At 54.7% G+C, this 27,328-nt stretch overlaps 7 protein-coding genes across 7 annotated transcripts; 3 read left to right on the top strand and 4 right to left on the bottom strand.

Moving 5' to 3' along the window:
• Positions 1-499: 499 nt before the first annotated feature.
• On the bottom strand, positions 500-1,729 carry N656DRAFT_788408 (Metallo-dependent phosphatase; the record flags this gene model as incomplete). The annotated part of the gene is made up of 4 exons (XM_064816691.1): positions 500-592; positions 658-957; positions 1,045-1,446; positions 1,550-1,729. 4 exons carry the CDS (start codon positions 1,727-1,729, stop codon positions 500-502), a joined length of 975 nt encoding a protein of 324 aa, XP_064671737.1.
• A 3,007-nt stretch (positions 1,730-4,736) lies between these two features.
• Positions 4,737-5,695, top strand: N656DRAFT_575744 (uncharacterized protein). The gene is made up of 2 exons (XM_064810150.1): positions 4,737-4,919; positions 4,983-5,695. The coding sequence occupies exon 2, from the start codon at positions 5,053-5,055 to the stop codon at positions 5,500-5,502; it is 450 nt and encodes a 149-aa protein (XP_064671736.1). The 5' UTR covers positions 4,737-4,919; positions 4,983-5,052; the 3' UTR covers positions 5,503-5,695.
• A 193-nt stretch (positions 5,696-5,888) lies between these two features.
• N656DRAFT_767177 (uncharacterized protein) lies at positions 5,889-9,976 on the bottom strand (the record flags this gene model as incomplete). The annotated part of the gene is made up of 3 exons (XM_064813538.1): positions 5,889-7,362; positions 7,421-8,451; positions 8,510-9,976. The coding sequence occupies 3 exons, from the start codon at positions 9,974-9,976 to the stop codon at positions 5,889-5,891; spliced, it is 3,972 nt and encodes a 1,323-aa protein (XP_064671735.1).
• Positions 9,977-13,321: 3,345 nt separating this feature from the next.
• Positions 13,322-15,966, bottom strand: N656DRAFT_796658 (uncharacterized protein; the record flags this gene model as incomplete). Its single annotated transcript, XM_064817554.1, has 2 exons — positions 13,322-15,841; positions 15,934-15,966. The coding sequence occupies 2 exons, from the start codon at positions 15,964-15,966 to the stop codon at positions 13,322-13,324; spliced, it is 2,553 nt and encodes an 850-aa protein (XP_064671734.1).
• Positions 15,967-19,333: 3,367 nt separating this feature from the next.
• On the top strand, positions 19,334-20,180 carry N656DRAFT_575116 (uncharacterized protein). The gene is made up of 2 exons (XM_064810147.1): positions 19,334-20,068; positions 20,125-20,180. The coding sequence occupies exon 1, from the start codon at positions 19,487-19,489 to the stop codon at positions 19,934-19,936; it is 450 nt and encodes a 149-aa protein (XP_064671733.1). The 5' UTR covers positions 19,334-19,486; the 3' UTR covers positions 19,937-20,068; positions 20,125-20,180.
• Positions 20,181-23,723: 3,543 nt separating this feature from the next.
• On the bottom strand, positions 23,724-25,188 carry N656DRAFT_777317 (uncharacterized protein). The gene is made up of 2 exons (XM_064814798.1): positions 25,072-25,188; positions 23,724-24,973 (listed from the first exon to the last, which is right to left on the bottom strand). The coding sequence occupies exon 2, from the start codon at positions 24,942-24,944 to the stop codon at positions 23,898-23,900; it is 1,047 nt and encodes a 348-aa protein (XP_064671732.1). The 5' UTR covers positions 24,945-24,973; positions 25,072-25,188; the 3' UTR covers positions 23,724-23,897.
• Positions 25,189-25,346: 158 nt separating this feature from the next.
• N656DRAFT_835841 (uncharacterized protein) lies at positions 25,347-27,289 on the top strand. Its single transcript, XM_064818764.1, has 2 exons — positions 25,347-25,551; positions 25,626-27,289. The coding sequence occupies exons 1-2, from the start codon at positions 25,473-25,475 to the stop codon at positions 26,846-26,848; spliced, it is 1,302 nt and encodes a 433-aa protein (XP_064671731.1). The 5' UTR covers positions 25,347-25,472; the 3' UTR covers positions 26,849-27,289.
• The last annotated feature ends 39 nt before the right edge of the window (positions 27,290-27,328 follow it).

The raw sequence follows: 27,328 nt of genomic DNA, 5'->3' as shown, positions 1-27,328 counted from the left end.
AACAATGACGCCGAATAGGCAATCAGGATAGATGGCAGCGGCAGCGCAGTTTAGGAGGCAAACAATAAACTTCCCTCCCTGAAGTTTTCCACAAGACCCAACAACACTAGCTTCTCCCACAAGTGCGCAATTCCAGCTTTACCTATACCTTCCGAGTGCCTTCAACGGCAGTGACGGAAAAGAGAAGACTCGTGGTCCGTCCCTGCTCAAAGGTATTCTTTGCCTCCTTCAGCCTCTTCGTTCGCAACAATTGACAAGACGACACGGTTCGCTCGGGCGAGGGCGGTGACGGGTCAGCTCGTGGCCGAAGCTCGATATAACATGGGAAGTGCCCGAAAAAATGAGACGGTGGATTCGGTCTCTTGGCGATCAAAAAAAGCGGAGGCAGTAGACTAGCTGACGAGATGAGGTGATACCGTTCGCTGTCGCTTGGCGGTGCAGGAAGCAGGTTTATCGACGGCCGAACCTAGAAGACGAGGAAGTTCGTATAAACTCTCAATTACGACTTGGATTGCTTCCTTGGAGTGGTGGGTCTGCTACTGCCCCCGAGGCCGTGAACATACTTTTGTTTCTTCTCCGCGGGCTTGAGAATCTAGAAGCGAACGGTTAGTTAAGGGCGAAAATGCTCGACGAGAGACCATGGGGCTGTCAACTAACCTGGAAGGAGCAAAGCAAGCTCTCGTCCACACTCATCATGGCACCGGCGTTGTCAAACTCGCCACAGTAGTTCGGAGCGCTGAACAGCGTAACGAGCTGACGCTTAGAAAAGAACTCGTAGCCATCCTCGACGACCTGGTGGGCACGACATATGAGGTCCATATCATGTTTCTGGAGGAACCGGGAAACGACATCGGGGCCAAAGGTGAAGGAGACACCGCGATCGTTCTCGCTCCAGCCCGTGATGTCCTTGTCCGGATCCGACCAAAGAAGATCGCAGAGCAAGCCGCAGTCCGGAATCTAGTAACCAGAATGTTAGCTCCGACTTGGGTCATCTGCGTGGACTATCGGGATGAGAAGGAGGTGTTATCATTGTGCATCACATACGTCAGTGGGGCGCATGACGCGACGGATCTGCTCCATCGAGTTCAGGTCAGGGCTGAGGCCACCGTGCATGGTAAAGATCTTCTCATCGATGATGGCGGCAATGGGCAAGCAGTTGAAGCAATCGGTAAACGTCTTCCACAGCTTGATGTTGTATCGACGCTTGCACTCGTCGTAGAAGCCATAGATGCGGTTGATGGACGCGCACTCGTGGTTACCCCGCAGGATGAAAAAGTTCTCGGGATACTTGATCTTGTAGGCAAGGAGCAAGCAGATAGTCTCAAGGGACTGCTTGCCTCTGTCTACGTAGTCACCCAGGAAAAGGTAGTTGGCCTCAGGCGGGAAGCCGCCGTATTCAAAGAGGCGGAGCAGGTCGTAATATTGCCCGTGGATATCGCCGCAGATCTGCGAATGAAAAAGATTCACATTAGCCACAGAGCCCACAGGGGAGGGAGGTCACGCGAGTCGTTGGGATGAACACGGCCCGACGAGACTGCGATTGTCTCACCTTAATAGGAGCTTCCAGCTCGAGCAAGATGGGCTGAGAGATGAAAATCTCGCGGGCCTTGGTGCAAAGATAGCGAATCTCGGTCTCGAGCAGTTGGACCTGCTTTCCTGGGCGGCTGCCCCGCACCTCTAAAAGGCGGTCGATTATCGAGTCGAGATCGACGTCGTGCTGGTCCGCCATTTCAAATGTTCACAATCCTCCCGGCCGAAAAAGAATGGCGCGACGCAGTCAACGGGATTCTGGTAGTGACGGCAGATCCCAGGCGGCCGACTGAAAAGAAAACGAGAAAAGAAGGGCACGCGAGAAGGAAGCTCGGGGTAACGATACACTTCTGGCAGCTAGAAAAGTGAAAAGGCAAATTGGAAAAGGTCAGCGGGTTGCTCAAACTTGGATTGCGGATGATAGAGGAGAGTAGGGAGAAGTGAAGGCGCGACGCCAAGCGAACAACAGTGGATGGGGAAGGCTTGGGGACTTACCTGATGCTCAAAAGTGATCTCAGCAAACGAATGGGTTGTGGCGGGAGAGCGGGAAGAGGGGAGAAAGCCCCTTCGTCGTCTTCTATCCGGCGATTGTAGGAATGAAGGCGCTGTTTCCGATCAAGCTGGTCTGTAGTGCCGCAGAATAGCGAATTTTTTCAAGTCACCGTCACCGGGTTGGCGGATTGCTGCCGGAAAGTGTGCAGCGACTGGCGATGGCGATAAGGTTTATTGCGTCGTCGGAATATGGCACAAATTGTGTCGGTATCACGCGGCGCTGTATATCAGCAATGAGAATACCGGCTGGAAGTCGCCCTTGTGGACGGGTATCGCGCGAGGTGGCAGCAAGGCCGGTCGTCGATGAAGGGAAACGTGCGCGGTGTTCAGCTTTGGGAAGGCTGCCACGGTCAAGAAGGAGGACACGACTGCAGTGGTGCAGATCGCTTCCGTCGGCAGGATTTCGCGGATGTTGTCTCAATTCCAGCAAGGCGAAATCTGACTGCAGGTAGTGCCTATGATAGGACTTTGGTCGCCGTTAAAAAATTTCGTCGCTTTGTTGGAAGAAATCACGCTGTGGGTTAGGTTAGAGCGTTGATGGGAAAAAAATATCCTAGGTCAACGGTCGTTTGGGACTTGGGTTTAGAGGAGGAGACTGCGGCACACCCAAACAGCGCAGGCGAAAAGGAGGTAATGAGCATGGATGCTACACAGGGCTACGCAGTGTCTCGGAAGGCATTGGCAGAAACTGCAGAGCCACTGTTCTCATCCGCTTCCCATGAAAATTGTATGCGGACCAGCGCGTGTTCTTAGGTAGATTACTATCTGAGTTGCTCACAGATCGCGCCTTCCCCTGTTAAGTAGTGAGCATCATGGCTCCACCCCCGTACCTCAGCCCTTTACATCGTTAGCCGGATACGGTACAATACGGTACGATACCTCACCCAGAACCTGGAAGCAGCGTCCCAAGGAGAATCTTCAAAACCTCGAACTCCTAGGCAATTCATACAAGCCAGCTTTCACCACCTATCTTCTTGGTTGAGTTGTGTACCTGTTCTGATTCAGTTTCTAGGTATACAACGTGCCAAGCGGTTCTATTTCGCCCTCCTAGAATGGTCGGGTAGCTAACTACATACACACTTGCAATCGCCCTAGGGTCCCCATGGCGCTCCGTTCCCACGCTGACCGGGTCTTGGAAAACATACCTAAAGGGTACAGTACAGGATTTCAGCATCCCTCGGCCAGCTTCCATGGTTCCATGGCATTTTGATCCGGCCTTCGAGCCGTCAGCACTCCAAAGACAGCTAGGCAAATACCGAGAGCTGGTGCTCGATCCGACATTGCAGGTTGCGCGGCTAGCTTGGGGCAGACGAGTCATCTTTCACATATATCATCTTTCACCACACTTCCAAATGCAGGTTGAATATGCGGACTGCCTGGATCCCATGTTATATCCATGGGATGTTGGGTGCGGAGGGTGCTAGCCAGAACTCGAACCGACCAACGGGCGAAGTTGGAGGACTGCCAGTCTCCCACACCAACCTTTCGCCGGCTCGCTTGGCGCCGGGCCTTCTGGCTGCGCCTCAGGGGGCCCGGACGGTGTGGGTTAAGGTGTCAAAGTTTGCGGCTTGCCGCTCGTCTTTGTCGTGGGATAACCTCTGATTTGTCGGTAGACTTGGGTCTCCATCTTTGGCCCCCTGATACTCTCTCCGAGTCCAATTCCTCTAATAAGCGACAAAAGGGCGTTGTAACCGAGGGTTCCTCTTTCTGCTTTCCTCTGACCCAGGTTTTACTGGCAACGAATCCGGAGGACCGGGTCGCCCGGCGCAGCGCCGCTATCTCCGTACGGTCAGTTGATGCATTTCAAGCCTCTACAGGGGTAACCCACGGTATCAGGAACCGGAAATGAAGACTACGCCTGCATGGCTTACTTGGATTTGTTTATAACGCTGCCGTTGACTCGCAACATATCGGCACTCTCTCTTCCAGCTGCTCCATGCCGGAGGGCAATCTGACTCAGGACACATCTACGCGAATGGAGTTGGGCCAGAAATTCCTAGTACCTGTAGGTAAGATATGGACTGTTTCATTAGAGGGGACCCGGTCAGAGCCGTTTCCTCATTACTACAGTAACTTTGGTTGTTACCTTAAGGTGAGGCAAGTACCGGCAGGCAGTGACATCTTGCCCCGCTCGCACCTCGGTGACCGCTGGTGTCTTGGTGCTCTCGCTAAGCTCTTGTTCAGCTTCGGCGGGCGGGGTAGATACACATTCGGCTGCCCCTCTGCTTCTCTGCCCCTCCTCATTGTCGTCATGCGCAGGAGCCAACCATCACACAAAAAGAGATTACAGTTACGTTTAACTTATCATCGACACGACATTTCCAGTCTCGCTCGCAGATCCACGGGTTGGTCACATGATCGGGCCGCCCCAGAGGTAACACAATCCTCATCATGGATGTGACCCATCGCAGGGACAATCGGGCCAATCATTGATGCAACTGTGTGTATATAAAGTGAGTCTTTCATCTTCGATCCGCAGATCCCGTCTCGGTACTCCCGAGCTTAAGTTACCTGAGGTCTCTTCGAGACTCCCGACCGAGCGGCCGAGCCCCTATGTTATGTCATAGAGAGGACCCTTGACGCGATTCTGTGTGATGATCGAGAACAAGCCACATCATTGTGCACAGTATATGTGTGAGAAAGCGGATAACAGCAGGCCATGATTTTCTGGAGCAGCTGTGGTCCGGTTAGTCGCGGTGATCAGACCGTCGAGCCTGCCGTGCAGCAGAAGGTCATGCAGCCGTCTGTGAAGGCAACCACGCCAAGGCATGCAGGTTAGCATTGGAAAACAGGGCAACCGACACCGTCTTTTTGAGATTGGAAGGATGGAACTTACTGTGAGCTCACAGCCCAACATGGCCATACTCAGGACAGCCACCGACTGCGGGTATGATACTGAGCCTCACTGTTGCACAAAGCAGAGACGGAAGAACATAGTAATATACGACGTTTGAGGTATCTACCAACACCATGTCTTATCCGTACATCCACTCGAGCTATCGAAGCCGAGGTTACAACTATATAAGCCGAAAGCCACAACCCAACCATAAACTTCCATGCCACTCCCTGCTCCATCCATTCATCAGCGCGCAACCCCTCCATTCCTATAAGCAACCAAGGCCACCCTTTATGGAAAGGGAAGTGTTGCACCTTGCCAATGAGGACAGTGCCATAGAGATGGGGGAAAGAGACAAGCAGACAAGCCCAAGAAGACTGCTGTTGCTTGATAACTCGCCGACGCCCCTCTCGACTCCCAGGCAAAAGATAGTCTGCCTAATAACCACTATCCCGAACAGGAACACCATACAAGAAGCCCACACCTCAGACGCCCATACAAAATTAAAGCCAAATGAAAGCAAGACGAAAGCTCGGGAATTAGCTCCCATCCCCTTCTTCGCTTGCGCCTCCTTTCAGGGATAAATAGAGTAACCCATCGAACGGAACCGAAAAGTACTGAAGCGAGGCTAAGCAGAGGAACAAGGGCTGTGTAGGAAGTAAAAAGAACGCCGAGAATTCTCAAGGAAAAGTTCTCCAGTCCGTCCGGGGTGTTCAGGTTGATGGAACGATACGGGGTGAAGAGGGGAAGCATTGCCTGCCTCGATTCTCGAACCGCGTATCTGTTGTCCCATTCCGCTAACCCAGCTCTCGACGGAGAGACCAGCAGGGGAAGAAAGAAAAAGAAGAGAAACAGAAAAGAAGACTAGAACAGCAGCCCAACCAGATATTCATACACCCCTTTCCGTCTCTGTCCCAGAAGCAAAGATAAATCAGAGAAGGGAAAAAAGAAAGAAAAGAAAAACAGGATATCACCTCCTCCGCGCACTACTCCGAACCCCCTTCCTTATGCCGCTGGAATTAGACGCCCTCCGCGACGCGCCGGAAGCAGTAGCGGCGGCGACGGCAGCGGCAGCGGCAGCGGCAGCGGCAGCGGCGCTCGCAGTGGAGCTCCTGAGGCTCTTCTTGGGCGTAGCCGCCGCCTGTGTGATCGCCTTGGATCCTGCCCCGCTACCGCCGCCTGAATTGTTATTAGCACCATTCCCGTCAGTACCTTCCCCGACAGGCGGCGAGGCGGTGATGGTATTCTCCTCGTCGACATCAAACTCGAGGTCCTTGAGCGCGTCATCGTCCATGTCGGTCAGCTCCTCGCTCAGGGCGCGGCGCACCGCCTCGCGGCCCGTCCACTGCTCCTCGACAGCCGACGTGCCGCGCAGCTCGAACCCTGCCAGGTACCAGGGGATTCCACCGGCCACGAGCACGTTGTCCATGATGTCGCTGCTGCCGTTGTTGCTGGTTCCAACAACAGCGTCGTTGTTGCTGTTGCTGCTCCCGTTGTGGTAGGACAAGGAGGAAGAGACGGCCGGCTGTGGTTGTAGATATTGTTGGTTGGAAGGCTGTCCCGCGAACGAGCCGTTTGATTGCGGCGGCGTGAGCGGGGCAGGAGCTGGGTGCGGGTTCTGGTCGTGGCCATGGTCTTGATGGTCCTGATGGTTGGCCGGGTGCGGGTAGCTGCCCGGAAGAGAAGCCGGTGAGTTTGAGTTGGGGTCTTTGTTGAAGCCGTTTGTGACGAGGAGGCGGCGGTGGAAGTCTCCTTGTCCTTGGGCTATGTCGGATTGTTGGTCACCGGGGGGAGAATGTGCCGAGGAACGAGCGCCATTTGGTTTCAGCGTGCCGTCGTCATCGTGCTCATCGTCTGGTTCCTTGACCTCAATCTCGCCGCCATGATCCTGGGCAAGTTCAGTCCCGTCCTTTGTGTCATCGTGGTCGGGGTCTGCTTCGCCGTCGGCATCAGCCTCGTCGTCGCTCTGGTCTGCCACAATAATCTGGCCTTCTGCCGGTGCGTCCATCATGTCCACATCTTGATCGGGCTTGGGCGCTGCGCCGTCGTCATGGGACACTATGATGCTGCTTGTAGTTGGCTGCCTCACCTCGAGGCTAGCTTCGATCATGGCTTCAAGTTCCTGTTTCATGGAATCGAATGACTTGCTGCAAATGTCGGCTTCGGCCTTTAGTGCTGCCTCGAAGTATGGCTCGAGGGATTTAAGAATCCTCTTGCCGAGGCGTCTGCGGTCTCTAACTTCTGAATAGTTGCTCTGCTTCACTGCGGACGCGTCGGACGGTTCCGTCCCCTGCTCTTGGTCTGACGACGGTCTTTCCGTGTTGATGCCCACATTGATTGCTTGACATAAATCACGCGCAAAGGGCAGAGTGGTTACGTAAAAGCGCCTGTCGAGCTTGTCCTGCAGCTCCGTAAAGCCTGGCTTGAAGACGTTCCTGTCCAGTCTGGCAATGGGTCAGTGTATCCAGTCGGTCAAACAAGAGTATCAGGGTTCCAACTTACAAGAACGCTTTATCCATGACCGGGAGCAGCATTTTGTAGATGGGGAAATAGCATGTGTCGACAAAGTCGACCATCAACTCGGCCTGCTCGAGCTTGTCCGCTTCGCGGCGCACAATAGCTTCGGACAATTCCTTGAGCTGTTCGAGGTCTTTGAGAAGGTTTCTGCAAAACTCAACTCTTCTCTCCAGCCTCGCCCTGCCTGACGGGCCCATGACAGCAAAGTTGCGGCGTGTCAGCTCCATGGATGAAAAGGTTTCCATCTGCAGCTGGAGTCGCTTGAGCAAGGCGGCACCGCGGCGAGCTTCTCGCTTGAGTGTCCAGTAACGGCACGCCTCCGCCACAAAGTCTTTGCGTTTTCGGATTGGAAAACGTGATAGGGCGCTCTCGACCAGATCGTAAACTTTCTGCGGGATGACGGGTGCGCCGGATGGTAACTTCCAGATATTTTTCTGCGGTTGACCCTTCTTTTTCTCAGCCAAAACGGCGGAAACTTTGGCACCAGTCATTTGCGACTCATCGGGGGGGTGCTCAGTCATAGCGTGGCGGTGTGTGGCGGCCATTTGAAGTGCCGCAGCCTGGTCGTCGGCCCAGAGGCGGCCCTTCATGGTGCGCTTGTAGAAGCGCTTCGCTTCCTTCGTTGCCTGGCTGACATCATTTTCCTTTGCATAGTCGGGCGGGCAGTGCTTATCGCAGAAGGCCTTGAGTGGGAGGGTGCCGTCGAGCACGGCAAGGGCCCCCTGACTGTTTTTCATCTTAAGAAACAGTCGACACCGCCGGGCGCACGTCACATGGAAGGCCTGGTAGCAGTTTTTGTTAGAGCACTGGATGCAGGCCCCCATACGCTGGTTGCAGATGTAGCACGTCAGCCTCCAGCGGTTCTTGGGCACTTTTTCAACCTCCATCACCGGCTCCATGAAGGTGTGGTTTCCGAGCGACACCTCGGGGATCCACATGGCGCATAACAGATGGGCCCATTTTGACGAGTTGGTCTGCTTGAACGCTCCATCGGTATTTGGACAGAAAATGCATGTCTGCAACACGCGACAGTCAGTACTTGGCAAACCCACAGCGGACTCGGCCAGGACTTACCGGAATGCCACGCCCAATAAGCTGGCATTTGCGACACAACCACTGCCCCTCGGGAATAAAAGGAACGCCATAGCACTCTTGGTGAACAGCAAGATCGCAGCCGTCGCAAAACACAATAGCGTTTGTGTTTTCGCAATCGCCGTCGTCGCAGATGGCGCACTTGCTATCCTGCTCCTCCCCAGCCTGCGGCTCGCCATTAACTGCAGCTGCAGAACTCGACCGCGGTCTGTGGGTCTGCGGAGGTTTCGGATTCGGCTTTGGTATGCTCTTCTCAAGAGCATGCCATTCCTTTTCGATCTTGGTTATCGTGATCTCAAAGATCTCGCGGGTTATGCTTTCCAGGTCGGAGGCCTTGCGCTGCTCGTTGAGCTTGCCAAGCCACATGTCGTCCTGCTCATCCATGTCATACTCGACGCGCCCCACAACGCCCGCTGTATGCTGGACAGGATCTCCGTCAGCTCTTACTGCAGGGTGCTGGTCAAGCTCTTCTTCCACGTTCGCATCCATCGCCTTGATCAGGTTGCGGTCCGGCCGAATGAAGTTGTCGCTCTCTTGATAGCCCACATTCATCATCGACTTCTCGACATATCTCGCTTGGCCAAACTGTTTGCTCTCGAACACTGCGACGCGACTGGTCTTGCGGTACGAAGGCTGCTTCAAATCAAGCCGCTCTTTGGCGGTCTGGTTGTGAATTGGCATCACTTTGGGGATCTTGGGCGTCAAGCCGAAGTCTGGGGGCCGGGTCGCATACAGCGAGACCGAATCTCGGGGTGGTCTGCCGACCCGGCGCCTGGTGGGTGTCTCTGTCGACGTTCCGCCGAGAGTAGGCTTGCCCTGGCCACCTGGGGTGCCGTTAACCGCGGTCCCTGACCCCGAGTTCACCTCCTTAGTGGGTGTGCTTGCGCCGTTTAAGGGTGTGCCAGACGTTTGGGCGGCAGGAGTTGGGGGAATGGATTTCACGACGCCGTCAACCTCGTCGGCTGGGAGCACCAGAAAGGTAGCATCGATGTCCAGATTCGGGTGAAATTCCTCCCACCCACGCTCCTCCCGGGGTTTATATCCTTCGCTTTGCACGACAGCTGCCGCCACAGCCGCTGCGGAGCTGTATTGCATGTCATCCCGCTCATCTCGGTTGACAGCTGTGCGGATTCTTGTACTCCGTTCTCTGCGCGGGTAGACAGGAGGGGATCGTCGCGCTTGGGTGGCTGCAGACGCTCGGGGTCGGGGTGCGGTGGTCGAGGGGCCGGGCGAATCGGTGGCTAGTGCAGCATTTTCGTCATCGATGAAGCGCCCACCACCGCCGGGACCACCGGGGATATAGCGACGCCGCTTCAGAGGGGGTTCTGTAGCTGGACCGTCGGGCGGCGGCCTTCTGACGCGGGACGCGCTAGCGGAGCCGGAACCCTTAGGACGGCCGCGAGGACGGCCCCTCGCCGTCCGATTCGGAGTTGTTGGCGGCGGGGCCATGGACTGCGACTCGAACTGCAAAGGCTGAGACCGGATCTGGCTCTGAAGGGGAACTCAGAGGGAGTGGGACAGGGAGTCAGGGGATGTCAGGGGATGTCAGGGGATGCGTGTTGCTTGGTGCGGGGTCACTCGGGCCGGACGGCGATTCGTTTCCAACCTTTGCTATAGAAGCAGGTTTTCGCTGCTGCCGGACGCGACCGTGTGCCCGCTGGCCAACGAGAGACTCGTTGCGATGGCTGGCGATGAAGAAAGCCGGGGGTTGTCTGTCGCTTTTGACGACGTGACGTTCTGGAAAACGCGAGGCGCCTCGTGTCTCGGCCAATCAGCACGCTCAGACTTGCCAGTGGAGTGGCGGATCTTCCCCCAAACTGCTTAGGTAATGTTAGCCTCAACATTGTTGGTCCGAGCGTCAAATCTGGGGTATTATCACATGCAACGTACAACTTCACGCAGCAGCTTGCATCCAAAGAGAAACAACTGAGTACTGGGCTCTGGGAGTTTGGAATGTGGGAAGTAGGTTGTTGAGATGATTAAGAATGGTGAAGAGTTCGATTTCAGATTTGGAACCAGAATTTGAACTGAAAAAGATGAGTGTGGGCACTGATTCTCCGCCGAGTCTTGTACTGTACCCGCCAAGTTCGATTTTGGCATCTCAACGAAAAGAAAGGGCCCGCAACGTGCACTGTTCACTTACACGACTAGAGTATGTGTAGTATCAGTTGCTGCGGAATCTTTCGCCTTTTTCCAGCTTCTAGAACCGGTAGGTTAAGAGCTCATTCAGCAATGTAGGCCTTTGTGCGGTTTGTGATTCCAAGTGAGTGTATGGTGTAGCGAATGTGTTGTAACCATTGCTGCATTTCTTCATATTGAATTATCCCTTCCGTCCGTTGTTGCCGCCTCCACCATGTGCGGCTTGCCATGTGCGGTTACCACGTGCGGCACCTCATAGCGTCGTAGGGCTGACCAGATCTGAGATTCCGTCCGAGCAAAACTCAGGAATGACGTGGTCGGCTCCTGGCGAGCCTTGGCACACAACCACAACTTTTTATTCCCGCTTCCCGCTCCCACATTTCGGTTTCTCGAAGATGAGGAAGTGCGCCAGGCCAATCAAAAGCTGAGCGCATGCAGCCCGGTTTGTGTGGCCTGTGGCCCTGGGCCTTCTCCAATCCACTGACATGCCCATCGACCCTTTTAGGGGTGCTTCTAGACCTCTTGGCTAGTTATGTCCCCGCCCCGTTTCTTTTCTGGTTGTTTGGCTCTTCGGCAATTGGCGATCATGCTTAAACCCTTTGCTGAACCGCGATTCCTCTTCGATTGGCCCCATGGATCTCACCATCAACCCATTCCTTCCTTGTTCGATCGTACAAGCTCCTCCCCTCAACTGCCATTGTACTCTACAGGCACCACGGACAGCTACCTAGCCACGCAAATGGGCTCACACAAACGCGATCTCTGACCGATGTGCATTCAGATATGCCGTGCATTGCAGAATGTCCCCTGTTAACGGCGCTGCCCCTTACGCGATCCGTTTGCTGGGTGAACGACAGGAATGAAATTCCGAGTCCAACCAGTCCTGTCCAGACAAATGCTGGTCCGATTTTCCGCCGCTTGGGGGCGGCCTGTTTGATCATGATCGTTGCTACCAAATTCTATAATGCAAACCATGGCCGACCTTACCATCATAGCAGAAGAATCTCATCCCGTTATCGAGATTGACATTTCACTCCTGTCGCTGCCAACTTCGCCATCAATTCACCGCCAAAGCGGAAGACGGATTCCACAATCTCCGCCTTGAGGGCCAAAGGGCTTCAATCCCAGAAGGTGTAGTATCTATCATTATTAAGGTTACCCACCGTTGCAGTCCACAAGACCTAGCCGCTCAAGTCCACTTACTTCGCGTCTTCCAAGGCTCTACAAGTGCATTTCAGGGCATGCTAGGAAATCAACCGAGATCTTAAATCGGGACCCAGGAAACTAGAGATACAGGTGAATGCGAAGGCATTGATGTGCAAGTTACCTGTATGCCAACCCCAAATTCTATCACAACCCTGCATTTAGACTTGCAATCCAACAGCATTCTGTATTAAGCAGATAGCTACACAATTTCTCTGAAAAAGGTACCTTAGTCAATCACATCACATTCCTTGGCATGAAGGTCAGCTCAGCTATGAACGTCCGCAACTTGAGCTCAAGCCAACTGAGGCAATCCAGAAGATAATACCATCACCATGTCCGAACTGTCCCGCGCAAAACGGGTACCATATTGTATCCCGTAGTAGCCAATGACTTCCATGACGGGCCACAGCTCCTCACGCTCTGCGATTGACAAGCCGCCTCTTCGCAACCAAGTTGCACTTGGGTTACACTTACCAGGGGATATATCTACCAAGTGCAAGGGCAATGATCTCTACGAACCTGTCCGCCCTTCATCGCTCAAACGGAATACACAGCGAAAGGGTATGCCACAGCATCAATTTTGTGTAGAGAAAACAAGCAAACAAAACCTGGACTACCTACGGCACGACACAGCGAGGGAGCACATGCAAAGCACAAGGCGAGGAACATGCAGAGTAGAAAGCAAGCATCTTTTTGTCCACTCCCGACTCCAAACTCAACTCGATTGACCACCACCACAGCTATTCCTTTGTCTGTCTGACTGTTCACCTGCGTCCCTATCTTTTTTCAGAGCAACCAACCAACCCAGCACAACATTAAATGCTTCGCTTATTTTGTACAAAACCAACGGCAACAAATGTAGTTCATGACCCCGCCCACTTGAATCTAACAGAATAGACAGATGGGGTATTGAGAGGGAGAAGGAAAAGGAAACAAGTAAATGGGAACACCAAGTTGGGTCCCACAAGGAGAATCCGCTCCAGCGACTCTATGAGAAGGGAACAAAAGCGGTCGCCATTCTCTCCCAGAAACGCCCACCGTGTCCCAGTCGAAGATAGAAAGAAGTAGTAGCAAACCCAAAACAAAACGCCTAGTATGCTTGTATGCGTCCAATAAATCCCAAGATGCAGGAATATGAAATAATGAAGGGGGTGAAAGCCCTCCACTCAAGCCACGACATGTAGAACAGACAAGACCAAATGCCACACATGGAGATGGGTATTTCCGATGCAATCCAACCCAGAATTAATCCGTTTCATTCACCCAGTCATCCCTCGTTCATCGTGTCAAGTTAATGCCCAACAAACCCAGCCCAACCCGGCCAAAAACAGACTACATGGTCGACTGCGCTTCGTCTTCCCAATCTTTCCTTGATCGGAATGCAGAAAACAGAACCGAAAGGGGTATCTCAATGAAGTAAGGTGGTGGGCGATGGCAGGTGTTGATAGATCACCTAAGTCCACCACTATGGATGGCTTGCACGGTAGTGGGTCGCGATATCGTTGCGGGGTTGTGACGCGAAGTTGGAGAGGCAGCACCGAACTCTACAGCAGCCTCGTGGTAGTCCGAGGCTCGCGAAGTAGGATCCCAACTCTCCTCGCTAAGAACGCTCAGGTAGCCGTTCCCAACCTTATCACGGAGGGCCTCAATCTTGCGGCGGTAAAGCTCGCCACCCACGTCCCAATCTGCATTGCTCCCAGGTGACCCAAGAATCGAAGGGAATTCGGGCGAGACACTCGTATCGATTCTAGGCACATCGCCTGCCTGCATGTGCGAAACGGGGCTTCCGGCTAGGATAGGCTGAGGCGGATCCTGCGCCTCCACCGGTTGCGAAATGCGATAATTGTTTTCAGGCTCCGGGACTGACTTGACGCTGGCTACCTGGGAATCAACGGGACGTCCAACGGGGATAGCGCCATCATTAGTAGCGAGATCGACTATTCGCCGCTTGGGCGCCCTGCGACGTCGCGTAGAGCTAGTGTTGACTTCGCTCGAGGCGGCTCTTGGGACGGGACGTTCTTTGCGGAGAACAGCATGTTCCTTGGGTGGCGGGTCATAGATGATGGCTGGCTTGCTGACGTCGACGGCGGGTATTTCTGCGGGCTCAGGCTTGACGACGGGTACGGCGGGAGGCACCTCCGCTCGCTCGACCAAGTAGCGCTTCTCGGCGTGTGTCGGACCAGTGGCGTCAATCGTGATATCCTCCGTGTAACCCGGTGTCTTGCGAAATAGGTTGAAGATGGTGACACGATAGTCCCGATGGGTTCGTGTAAACGGGTTGCCTTCCACGTATATTTCGCGTATTTCCGGAATTCCAGTCAGCCGAGCCAACTCCATCGGATCAGTCAAGCGGTTCTCTCTCAAATCCAGCCTCTCGAGTGGGAACAACTTCTCAATTCCTGCAATGGACTGCAGCCGATTTGCTCTCAGGTTGAGCGCCGTGATGGCCGGTAGCGGGTTGCGGGTAAGGGAGTGTAGAGACTCTATCATACAATGGGATAAGTTGAGAGCACGAAGTGCAGTGAGATTAGCGAGGCTGTCAGGGATTTGTGTGAATAGATTGGACGAGAGGTCAAGAGAATGGAGGCTATTGGCAAGCGGGGCCAGGCTTGCTGCGGGAATCGTGGTTAGTGAGTTATCCGCCAGGCTGAGATGCTTCAGGAAGCGCCATTTCGAGGCGGGAAGTATGCCCATGGCAAGAAGATTCGAGGAGCTGCCGCGAGAATGGTGCCAGGAGTCCGAAAGGCTTGAATGGGAGCTTCCGGACCCGGATCGCCGGATTTTGTAAGACCCACGAACGTTGGCTGATCCGTTCCTCGAGCTCGAAGGCCGGCGAGGAGAATGGCTTCGTTGCCGGGAGTCCTTGGTGGGCGACTTGGGTTCGTCGCTGTCTATCCTGACGATCGACGGTCGCCTGCTGTCCATTGCGTTGGATTCATCTTGATCCGCTCCAGCCTCGCTGTTCAATGACCCAACAGGTAAGTCCACCGTCGACTTTCGAGCCTCGGGCGAACCCGGGGTCGAGGTAGCCTTGTGGAGGTCGACATTGGATACTGTCGGACTTCTCCGAGGACTTGCTGCTGCGGCCCAGGGGGTGGTGGGCGATGACTGGCTCTTGGACGTGCGGCGACGTCGCTTGTCCATGTCATCCAGTACGATATCAATCAAGACGTCTGCGGGATCATCTACGCTGGCACGCTTGAGCGTAAGGGATCGAAGCTGCTCGGCAAGCCTGTCCCAGCCGAAGAATTGCCTGAAGTCAATGTCGCTCACCTCGAGCGCTTGTACGTTTTTGAACACATACAGGGGCACGGCCGAGTCAAAGGGGAATTCTTCATAGCCCCTGATAAGGCGTGCTCGCCAATCCGGAGCCAACCTCAGACACGGGATCTTGGTGAAGGCGGAATACAGATACTTCAAATCGGCCTGGATGGCAGCCTTTTGCCTCTCTGTTCGGGCAGCGGATATGCTCGAGCCAATCCCAAAGCTAGCCCATAGGGCAGACATGCCCGACATGACGCTCCTGATGCTTGAGACAGAGCGGATTGAGCCCACGTCAGATCCCCGGCTTTTGGAACGTTGGGACTGCCCTAGGAAAGACACATAGTTTGCCGAAGCGGTGGTGTCATGTAGGTTCTCGAGACGAATCTTCATCGGTCCTACGGGGATACCTAATTCCTCGAACCGCGAGAGCAAGTAGAACAGATGGTGCGGTGTAAGGGCCAACTTCGCTGACTTAACGGTATGTGATGTAAAGCTTAGCGACCCGAGCGAGAAGGCAGCGGCGAGGGTGCTCGTGGTAGAAGCCGATGTCGAGGGACGCTCCGGAACGGCCGGCGCGGAAGCGACCGGTACTGGTGGGACGGACGAGACGCTCTGCGATGATCCATGCCGAGGCGCGTTCTGTCGCCGAAACTGGAGTGCATTTGCGAGAGCCTTTTCGTGCGTGCGCACAAAGCTAGCTAGTTGCTGTACAGATCGACGCCGTCAGCTTCGGCTCTCGCTGCATATGGCTGGGCCGCCGGGATAAAGCATAGGGCCGGTTCGGGAGGGCAACGCACCTTTACGAAAAACTCGCCGTCTTCCGAGTCCATTTTCAGGGGTAAGGATGCATGAGATTGTAACTAAAGGAGCGGATGGCTGCAAATCCCAACCCTGAGGTCAGGGTGGGTGATATTGGGGGGGTGATCTCGGTCCAACTCTTATCGGCAGTCCGCGGAGCGTATCTCACGCGTCCAGCGGCGCTGACGATCGTATCGTGTCGAGGGTGAGACAGCAGCCTGGACACTGTCATATGTCAGTTTGGCGACTTGTCACGCTGCACAAAACACCTTTTGGTGTGGATGGCCAGATAAAAGAGGCACAGTAGGCCAGCCCGCCAGAAAAAATAAGCAGGCGCGTGACCAGAAAAGGCTTGAACTGCCAAAGATATGGTAGGCTTGAGCGACTGGAAGAAAGGCGAGAAGTAGGCGGGCGAAGTAGGAGTTGGCCAGAGTTGTCAGAAAAGGTCGTCGAGTATGCTGGTCCGGGTGCGGGGGGAAGCGGGCATGGGGCGCATAATATAAGCCGTTTACGGACAGGCAGGCGTGAGGTGACACACAAGCTTAGACGAAGGTCTCGGTGGGACAGAAGGCTTGTTGGTGCATTCCGGTCCGGGCCATTGTGCGGTCGTTGTGCGGTCGGCTGGTCTTCCCCACGGTTTCAACACCAAAGGCCAGTTTCAAGGCCAGAGATTGGAACAAATGAGGTATCGCCAGGGCGCAGAGAACGACTTCCTCGGGTTTTCGGCTGCAGCACCAGCTGGCATCGTTCATTGCAGGTCAAAGACCGGGGATAAGCCAACAATGAGCTTAGCTAGTTTTTGCGACCCAGCGACCGTAGGCAGTGAAAGATATGAGCCACCTAAGTATGGGTCATGCGAACAGAAACACGAGGGGCAGAAGCTGACGGCCAGCGCCCGGGAGTGTTTCGGTGGGCAAGTCACCAAAAAGCGATCAAGGTTTTCCTCAAGAGTCATCAATTTGTCGGATGACAACGGGCTGGCTACCGCTGCGGCGCACCGACGGTCTGCCCTCTGGGATACAACAGCAAATCCAATGCGGATAACCTCACGGCGCGGTCGTCGCTTGCTGGCGGGCTGGCCAAATGGACAAACAAATACCACAAAAAAACCGAAAAATGACTTACCAAGTCCAACCTGGAAACCCAGTGGGTGCAGCCACCGACCGGAGACCTCGATGCTCTTAGCGGCACGTTCCCGTCTCGAAATTCGTCTGGCGCAGCAACCTCGACCCAGCCCGTGGTCGCGAACACCTCAAGGGAATGGCGAGGTGCTGAGCAGCAACCGTGATGTCGGCCAAGGATTAGTTCAAGAGGAGCAAGAAATCCGCCCGAGCTCGCTCTCGCTCGCGATCTCGACGAGCGGTTGAATGCTGCGTCGTGTCGTCGCAAACACGTGCGGAGGGGAGAAGGGGAAAGAGGAAATGGTCTTTTTGTTGGTAATGGGAGGGGCGGGCAGCAACCAAAAGTAAAATATGGTTCGAGGCAGCCTGCAGGCCCTGCACCCTCCACTGAAATGACTGAATGGATGGAGGGTCCAGATTGGTGGCACCGCACTGTCAAAAAAAAAACTGCAAGGGTTGACCGTGTCCACCTGCTACACTAACGTTAGTGTAGGTACAGTACCTCCCTGGTGTGGAATGGGCAACATCCACTGGATGCTTGGGGCGGGGTCGCCTACGGAAACCTGGAAAACCTGGGCAAGCGCTGCCAATCCATGTCCCGAGAGGTAATTTCACGGGGCTCGCTTTATCCAATCCGATCAATCGCCAGCCCGCTCTAGCTGGCCGCTAGACCCCGGAGCCTTTTGTCGCACGTCAGGATCGTCTCCGTGATCAGGGTCTTGCTGATCGGCCGAGTTGCCGGTCGGGACAATCCTTCACTGAAGATCAATCATCAACTACGGCGACCCGCATAGCCCGCGTAATCGGCAGCCGTTTTGTCCGTTGCAGCGAAAAGAGCCGTGCCACTGATACGCAGGTGCAGAGTCGGGCATGAAAAGCCTCTGGCGGCAGCAACGGGGATATAACCAGGCAGCACATTGTCATTTCGCTTCGGTTTCCTCGACGACAGCGATTTTCTTAGCTTTGCGCTTGAGATAAGAATTGCTCCAGATGTGTATTGTATTGTATTGTAAGGTATGTACATACATAGTGTACATACAGTACATTACAATCCAAACCACGAGGCTCCATACAAACGTCAATTTCCAAGGACTCGTCACAAACACATGTGCCCCGTGCGATTGGGCGGCAGGAAAGCAGCATCATTAGCAAGACATTCACACGCGCGAGATGCAAAGGCGTCTGCCAGCCAGCTTGCATAGCGGGCGTCCCAGAGGCTGCTGCATCGCTGCATCTTGGACCAATCGCGTCTCTGCAACCGGGGGTGTATCGGCTCAGTGCGATGCGATGCAACTAGCATTCACAGGGCTCGCCAAGTGCACATGCGAAGGGCCGAGCCTGCCTCTTCAAGGAAGACTCGTCGAAAGCGGTGTTCCGTGATGCGGATGGCATCCCGGAAGTTTGATCACAGAACACATGCGTACGCCTGAGAGTTTTTTGAAGCTCGAATAACTCTCCTGTCTTGATGTGGAATGGAGCGGTTTAGGTGCACCTCTGGGTCTATAAATGCAGCCTCACCGGAGCAACATCTGAAGCTTTCAGCTCGTCCACTGCGCAATTTCATTTCCCGGGCATAAGGCGTAGCGCTGACCCAAAGTTCAGGACGGTGTGCCCCGGATTGTATACTCGGCTTGAGGCCCCTAGGCCCCGGTTATGACCTTTGGACATGCCACACTCTCCCAGCTTCATGGAGATTTTCAAAAGTTCAGAAGGAGACGCTCAGCAATCAAGACGATGTCCGTACCATAGAGTACAGTATCTGTACCCGCTGCGACAACAGCTGCAAAATACCGTTCCGGTGTCCTGAAGGGACAATTGCTAGCATTGTCCCCTGCCGAAAAGTTAAGAGATCGAACCCTCGCCTGCAGGCCAAGACAGCAGGGCTGTCCAGCTCGACTGCTCGAGATCACCTCCGCGTAGGATTCGCCAATATTTGGGCCTGCTCATACATATGCATATGGGCTTCGACCATATCAGAGTGGCATCAGACGAGGCCCAGACACACTCATGTCCCCATAGTCTGGTCATAATTCAAGACAGAGGCCCAAGAACGTCACTGGCGATGCCGAACAGATCTTTCGGCAGTCTGAGTCCCTCAGCATCCGCTCCCACGTCTTCCGTTTGAGACGGCATGGCAGAAACAGGTTATGAGCTGCTACGGCCGGCGAATAACAACACCGAACGGCAGCATCACCGGCTCGCTTGCCAGTTGACTCTAATCACAATACACTGAACCCGCTGCCGAGAAGCAGACACTCCGACTACCAGTACATCATCATACACGCACCTGCGCTGATCGAAGGTTCTCGATACAGCTTCTCTACTTTGTGTTGTATGCCTGCGACGCACCAATCCTAGTGCACACTTTGAGTGGTGACAGAGGGATACCATTATGTCATCTTGGCAAAGTTGGGAATAGTGTCCCAATGCCATGCCATCCAGTTCCGAGCCGAGCGGAGCTAGGCAGCCGCACGGAACACCCAAGATACTGGTAGTGTGTTCTACAGCACACTACACGTGTAAGTTCCTTCTTATTGAGGTTGATTCTCTAACATCAGCCGAAGCCCGGGTCCGGTCTCCAATGCTCATCGTATCAGCGCGAATAAAACCCAGCTGGTATAGCGGCCCTGTTCGGCCCCCCACCCGAAGCATGTGCCGAAAGGAGAGCCGCTGCAGTACTCTAGTTCCCATCCAGAGCTCGCCATGCCGGATCAGATACGGGGGGTGGGATAAGACGTCATGGCCAAGCCAGCGTTCTGCAGCCTCACCGCCCCGGTCAACCCACCTCGGGGTGAAGAGTATTGGGCAGTATCAACATGTTACCTACATCTATTACTGGCCGTTTCTCGTGTCTCTTGGCGGCCGGCACAGCAGGAGGTGATTGAACTGGACTCCACTATCAAACGGGTTTCCAGATGGAGATCCAAGAGACTTGAAATGCAACCGAAATACATACTCCGTACATAGAGTTACAGTAAGCGGAAGCGGGTGGTCTTTGTTGAACCCAGGCGAGGTATATCTGAAGAGAGAAAAGGTTCCTTTGCCGCTTAGAACTAACGGGGCGGGCAGCAGACTTTCCCTCGAGCCGGCTGATCGTCGTGATGCCGTGATTGCACAACCCGGCAACGAGAACCATGTTCAGTGGTCGAGTATCGTTCGATCGCCTAACAGATCTGCTCTAGGGTTTCTGTTTGCGCACACTTTGCACCCCGCAACTACGACACTCTAGTACCTTAGCAGCTTAGATCGTCACGAGAGGTGTTCCCCCCGCTCCTGAAGCAATCACCGCGGCGGTCTCAAAGATCAGAGTTTCATGCCGTCTGCCGGGTCCAATGGGAGTTTTCTCTCAAAACCAGCCACTGCCTGCCTGGTGCTGAAAGCTGTGGAGTTTTGGCGACGACGAAATGCGCCACGACGGTTTTGTCTGCCCTTCTCCAGGGAGTCAGGGACTGCTATGACGTATTCAAGCATTTGATGCCCCGCCGAATATTTCACACGCAACCTACCAAATAGCTCTGTGTGAACACGCCGTTTCCATGGTGGTGCACAGGGCACACATGACACTTTGCTCCCCGTCCTGTCCCCCGCAACTCTACACTAATGCTCGCTTCAAAGGTCAAGGTTCACTGGCAGACGTGACATAATTAGAACGGTATTCCGTACATACGGTACAATACATATACCACCGTACTATCCACGGATACATATCGAGCGGGGTCAACAAGCCAACAAAATCACACAGAGCGAGAGCGGCAACGGTGTTTGGTTTCTTATTTCTATCCGGGAGGAGGTACCGTTAACCTCGCCGGCACTGGTTCTCATGCCGGCCCGACTGGCAAGGATGGCACGTTCCACGGTGATGGCCCGGGCACCCTAGCTCGGTGTTGCCCAATTCGTCGCTTCCGTGTCGTCTGATTCGGTGAGTGACCTTGCCGGGTTGCCGGGGACCCTCTTCACCCCAAGATCCTCCCGTCACACACCTTGACCCCCACCCTTTTAGCGCATCTTGCGATGCAGCTTTCTCACCGCTGGGGGGACTTCGTAGGAGGGTACGGTGTTTCGGAATCAGCTGCGGGGCAGTCTGATCAAAGGGACCGAGTCACCGAACACGATGGAGGCTTTTTTCTCAGGCTCTCTCCTACACGTGCGTTTCATTCTCGTTTGCGAATAAGGATACCTAACTACGGCAATCCCTCGTCGGCATCTCCCCTCCTGTTATCACTCCCTCACCGCTCCTCCTGCTGTTGCTGTTGGCTGTTGGGTGCATGCAGGAGAGCCAAGAGTGTAGTCGGATTGTGAAGCATCTGGAGAAAAAAAGGAGCCAAAAAGATCAAAAAAATGTAGCAATGGTCGCACATTGCACATACATAAAATGGCTACATAGCCTGCAGCCGACTTTGCCTGATTGTCTGAATGCGCATGCATTGCATTAGTCGGAGCAGCGCCGTCGAGGTGCATCGATCCTGGACGAAAAGGCTCGTCAATGCACCCTGAGTTGAAGGGTCCTTCTGGTCCAGGCCTTTGTGATATAGCCAAACATTTCACGATAAGATTTTCCACTTGATCCTGGACGAGTGAGAGGACATCCAGCATCGCATTAAATTCGAATTCAGATACATCCCACGTATACGTCAAACGAAAAAACAAGCGGACTTGCCCTGCCTCACCTGCCCCGTTACCATCAGTCTCAATTTCCCCGCCAACATGAGCCACTTCGGCCATCCCACCTATCCGGCGCCAGATTGCCGAAGTCGGACGCCCTCCGCCTCATGCGGGATGCGGGCTAGGGAAAGATGATTTGCATGACAGACGGGGTCACGGCTGACCGCCAGTCTATCATAGGTCAAGTGGAGGTTGCCCAGCCTAAGTATGTCTTTCCCAAATGTACGTGAAGCGATAAGTACTGTACTTGAGTTAGCTGCACGACATATTGCGCCGGCCTGGCGGCACGGGTCAGTTTCAGCCGTTTGTCCTCTTTCTTTTGTTTCTTGCTGATCATGGAATAATAATAAAGATGTATGTATTCCTAACCCTGACGAGGGAAAAGACGGCGGTTTAGCCGCGGCCCGGTCTTTGTGTGTGCGGGGAGCTGGACCCCTGAAGCATATCACGAAGTTCGGGGTATTTCTTCAGGGAAAGGGTCGCCGCAGATCTCGGCTTGGCCTTCCTTTACCTGCCAGCTGGGGATGAGGGCCCTGAGATGCTTCGAGCTCTCTTGGATGGTTCGCCTCCCCAGGTTTGGGGATGATGGTGCTCACAAGTTCACGACTCACCATATTGGGTAGTCTGGGTTTCAAAGTACAGCAACAACATCAGGTTTGCCCGTATAACCTTCACACAAGTCCCCACCACTCGCTGCTCCAGTGTATGACCAACCGCGTCCTCAGGAGACGACGCGTCACGCGGACCCTTTATCTGTTTCCCCTGACAACCATCCGTCGTGCAAGCTGTTCGTCATGTTAGCCTTTCCATGTTATTGTAAAACAATAGAAGCAAGGATATCCCGATAGCGGCCACACATGGACCTAGACTGACCTGCCGGGCAGCCGAACCGGTTGTCAACCTGGAAGGATATCGTAGTTAAGTGACTAAGGTAGGTATAATACATTGTATAATACATTGTGTACGTCTACGCAGTTCGTAACCCTCGTGGCCTACGCGTGTCATGGTATTTGCCACCTCCTCTCCCCGCAGTTCCCCTACCGTTGGACCCGAGACCGTTCGAACTTCAGTTGCTGCCCCACGAACATGGTTCTATCTACAATGCAACTCTACGCTGTTGGCAAGCGCCTGTCGCACTTGTGGACCTTGGGGAGCCACTTCTTGCGTTACGAGTACACTGTCTGGAGCTTCGCCAGAGGTCTGGTATCATGTCTGGCGTGTTTCTGCAGATGCGGATACGTAGGTGGCCGTCAGCAGTAAGGTATCTACTACTAGTACTAGTATCGTTGCCAGAGACCGGGTACCTTCAAGACCTACAACATTACGACTTGGGGGGATAAAAGAGAGGATGAGCAGACGATGAGAAATTTTCGATATAGGTCACTCATATACAGATGGGGCACGACCCAACTTCGTGAGGCTCAGAAAGGGACTGCGGAAGTGCAGGACGGGCTACACTTACTGGCTTGTCGTCAAGAGTTACGGGGGCTACCATATACGGTGAAGAGAGGGACGAGATGTCAGCCCGGCGTTGCTTTTCTTTTTGTTTGGCCCGACTTTGAGAAGAGGATTTCCATCTTATGTGCTGACGCTGGTTGTTCCAAGTACATGTACCGGTATCTTACCTATGACTGAGGCTTGTAGCCTGAGTTTATGAGCTGTAGCGGTGTTCCGTGCCAGAGTCGCAAAGACGGGAGTATAGGTGGTATACTGGTACTTGTACCTACCTATGGTAATGGTGTTCCCTACTGTCTGGGCCCCCTATTCTCTCCTCGAAGCTTACGGTAAAGACCGACAGGCCTGTTTTAAGGGGCCACGGGGTGTCTCTTTTAGAGAGAGCGTAGAGCCGGTAGATGTTGACTTCAAGCAAAGGCAAACGCTATTAACCTCAAGCAGATGTAGGCTGCCGAGAAAGTGCAATAGCTGGCCTATCAAACATGACATTTCCTTGACGAATGCTTCTACTTGAAGATGGTCCGCTTGGAGGGAGAACGTGAACGCTCAAGCCCTGCACCAGCCTAGTGGACACCTCGAAGCCGATGATGCCGATCAGCGAGGAATACGACATCGTTTGCATCCCTGACTGTAATGTGGGCTCCGGCTTCATCAAGCGGGAGGCTTTGTTGGACGGCTGTTGGTACATTTTGACTATATACACATTACTCTTTCATACGACCATATCAGTCTTTCAACGCATTCGGCCTTATAGGAAGTAACCTATCCAGTGCCCGCCCCTGATCCAAGGCCCAGCCTCCCGACACATCTATTTTGTAGGTCTGATTACCCAACCTGATCTTGGCGAATCCCTCCCGGTTGAACGACCGCACAACGCCGTCCCACGCGCCGCGGAACGCTTTCGCAGCGTCCCGGAACGGCGCCGTCAGGATGTGGTCCATGGTCTCTTTCCGGGCAAGGGCTTTGGCCTCGCGCGCGGCCCGTTCCGCACGCACCCTCTCCACCATGCTCAACGGCCTCTGCGCCGCAGCGTCGTGGCCGAGCATGCCGAACACGCCGTACATGCGGAACGGCAACTGCACCTCGTGCGGCGGCAGGACCGTCTTCCGGGACGGGAGGAAGGGCACTATCCGACGCATGGCCACCTCGATGTAGATCGGGCTGGTTTCCTGGCCCGCGTGTTGTTTGGCGATCGCGGCAAGCTTGTTCGTGACGGACGCGGCAGGCACGGCCTCGATGGAGCGCACGATGCGGCCGGTGCCCATGATGAAGTAGGCGCCCATGCTGGCCATGAAGACGCACACGAGCCCCATGGCGTGCGGGATCCACCAGCTGAGCCCCTCGTGCGGGGAAAGGTAGATGTCCCAGTATTGGTAGACGGTGTACGAGATGCAGAAGGCGCCCGAGGCGTACGAGCTGACGCGGTACCAAAAGTGCGAGGGCGCTTCGTAGAGCAGCGTGCGCCCTTTGAGGGCCAATTGTTCGGCGTACGAGGGCGGCCGGACGGCGGTTCGCGCTGCCCCGGGATTGACGACGGGTGTGGGTGTGGGTGTGGGTGTTGGTTTGGCGGGAGCATTCTTGAGGAGTTTTGGCGTGGAGGGTTTGGGAGCCCCTTTTGCTGCTCTCGGCGCGGCCTGTTGGAATAGTCGGGACGATGAGGAGAAGTGGACGCGAAGAACGGGTTGTGCTTGTAGTACGGCCCGCTCACACGTGGCTGGCGGACGTGCAAGGAGCAGAAAGCCCTGTCTTGATCGACGGAAGAGGAAAGCCATCTTGACTCTGGAATAGCCTGGCGCTCTGTCTGGATGGAAATGACTAGGTAGTCAGCACAAACTTTGATACCAAGCCTCTGACTAGACACAATTGTGAGTTGTATGTACAAGTACACCTGTTTCATACCTTGAGAAACTGCCAACGCTATTCCCGCAAACTGAGCCGCCGGTCAATGGGCTCCCCAGGTCCCGTCTGGTCCCGTTTGCGGGGCCGAATCGGTGGTCTGTTCCGGCGCAATGTTTGCGAAAGTTGAAGGTCTTGGCGGTCGTTCACCGGAACACCGGTCAACTTCCGATTGACAGGGTCCGCAGGCATGGGGCCCACTGATGTCAAAAGCTGGACCGTGATTTTAAAGTGGTGGCCCGAGCTCTTCTTGGCTTCCCAACAATCTCGACCACCGGCGACAGGCGCTAACTTAGTCGACGTTAAAGCACCGAAAAAAGAAGAGGTCCGTCCTAGAAGCGAGCGACATCGCATCTCAACCTGGAATCTCATCAATTGAGTTCCACACGCTCGTGGCCGCCACCATGGCATCCTTTGCTGCAGCATGCCGTCTTTCTGCGCGGCTCGCGACGCGCAAGTTGCAACAGGAAGCTGCAGTTCGAGGTCAGTTCCCAGATCTTCCGCTGTCGGAGCCAAAAAGTCCGCAAGCTCACAGCTGTCTTCCTTCCATGACATAGGCTACCGGACATCGGCCGTCGCTCTGGCCGCCCAAAACTTCTCCATGCCCGCTCTGTCCCCGACAATGACCGAGGGCAACATTGCAACCTGGCGGGTCAAGGAGGGCGACAAGTTCTCCGCCGGCGATGTGCTCCTCGAAATCGAGACGGACAAGGCGACGATGGATGTAGAGGCCCAGGATGATGGCATCCTAATGAAGATCATGAAGGGCGACGGCAGCAAGGCCGTTCAGGTCGGCACGCGGATAGCCGTCATTGCCGAAGAGGGCGACGATATCAGCTCGCTAGAAATCCCACCAGAGGAGAACATCCAGGCAGTGAAAGCTGCCGAGGCCCCCGCTGTGTACACTCCGTCCGCACCCGAGCCGGAATCCGCACCATCTCCACCCCCGCAGCCTCGAACGGTCACTCCCAAACCCGGGCCAAAAACCTCAGGCCGGACTTACCCCATGCTTCCCTCCGTGGCCCATCTCATCAAGGAGAACGGCCTGGATGAGTCCGTCATCAAGAATATCACGCCGACCGGACCAAACGGGCGTCTCCTCAAAGGTGATGTTCTGGCATACCTGGGCAAGATCAACTCCCAGACTCCCTCCGAAGTCTCCTCACGCTTCGAGAAGGCGTCGCACCTCGACCTGAGCAATATCAAGGTCGCTAAGGCAGCGGAAGCGAAAAAGCCTGCTGTCGAAGCCGCCCCCGCCGTCCAGGCTCCTCCTGCCCCAGTCAAGTCACTCGTGACGCTCCCTGTATCGCTATCCGCCGTCATCGAAGCGCAAGAGAAGATTCAAAGGTCTCTCGGCGTATTCCTCCCTCTGTCAACTTTCATCGCCCGCGCCAGCGAGGTCGCAAACGACGAGCTTCCCCTCCCGGCAGGCTATCAGCCCACAACGGACGAGCTGTTCAACCAGGTTTTGGGCCTGGACAAGATCTCTGGCCCCAAGGCCTCGCGAGGCTCGTACATTCCACAGATTGCCACCTTCCCGCCGGCTTCCACGCTGTCCCGACCAACCCAGAAAAAGGTGGACATTATCGACCTATTGACCGCGTCCAAGCCGAAATCGGCACAGCCATCGGTCAAGAAGACGCCAGTGCTCCCCGGTGCCTCTACAGGGCCGAACATCTTTAGTCTGCAGGTGCCCAAGGCTGAGGAGAGGAGGGCACAGGTCTTCCTGGAGAGAATCAAGCTGGTCCTCGAAAACGAGCCTGGAAGGCTGGTGCTTTGACGTTAATGATGTGTGTATAAAGGGTATTCAGTTGTAGGCAGCATAGATTTCGGTTTGGCTTTTAAATTGCGATGGCGAATTCTGCTGTATGAGGCTCCCAAGTACTCGCCTGGAACGGGGTTGGCGTCTACAGATCGTTTTGGATATTTCATCGCAATCTACTGTACAGCCAGAGCTCCAACGACATCAATCCCCTCCATTATCTGCTTTTCCAGTCCACCTTATAACGTCCGGGTTCACAAGAGGGATGGAGAACGCGGACGCATCAACAAGCAGTCATGGTGAAATTGTCTCTCCCTACTCCCGGAACAGAATGCTGTCCGCCTCCCACCAGGGGAGTGGTAGAAACAACGCAGCCAACCAGTCTTCCCTTGCGGAAAAAAACAGCGCTATCGCCGCCCTGAGTACTCAGAAAGGAGAGCAGTAACAGTACAAGATCCCGTCATGTCAAAGAAACAACCTCCCTAGCTCACCTGTCAC

This window comes from Canariomyces notabilis (genome assembly GCF_033297395.1).
Source record: "Canariomyces notabilis strain CBS 508.74 unplaced genomic scaffold N656scaffold_6, whole genome shotgun sequence".
Lineage (NCBI taxonomy): Eukaryota > Fungi > Ascomycota > Sordariomycetes > Sordariales > Chaetomiaceae > Canariomyces > Canariomyces notabilis.
The sequence above is the reverse complement of the archived record's forward strand: the minus strand, read 5'-3'. Positions and strand labels throughout refer to the sequence as shown.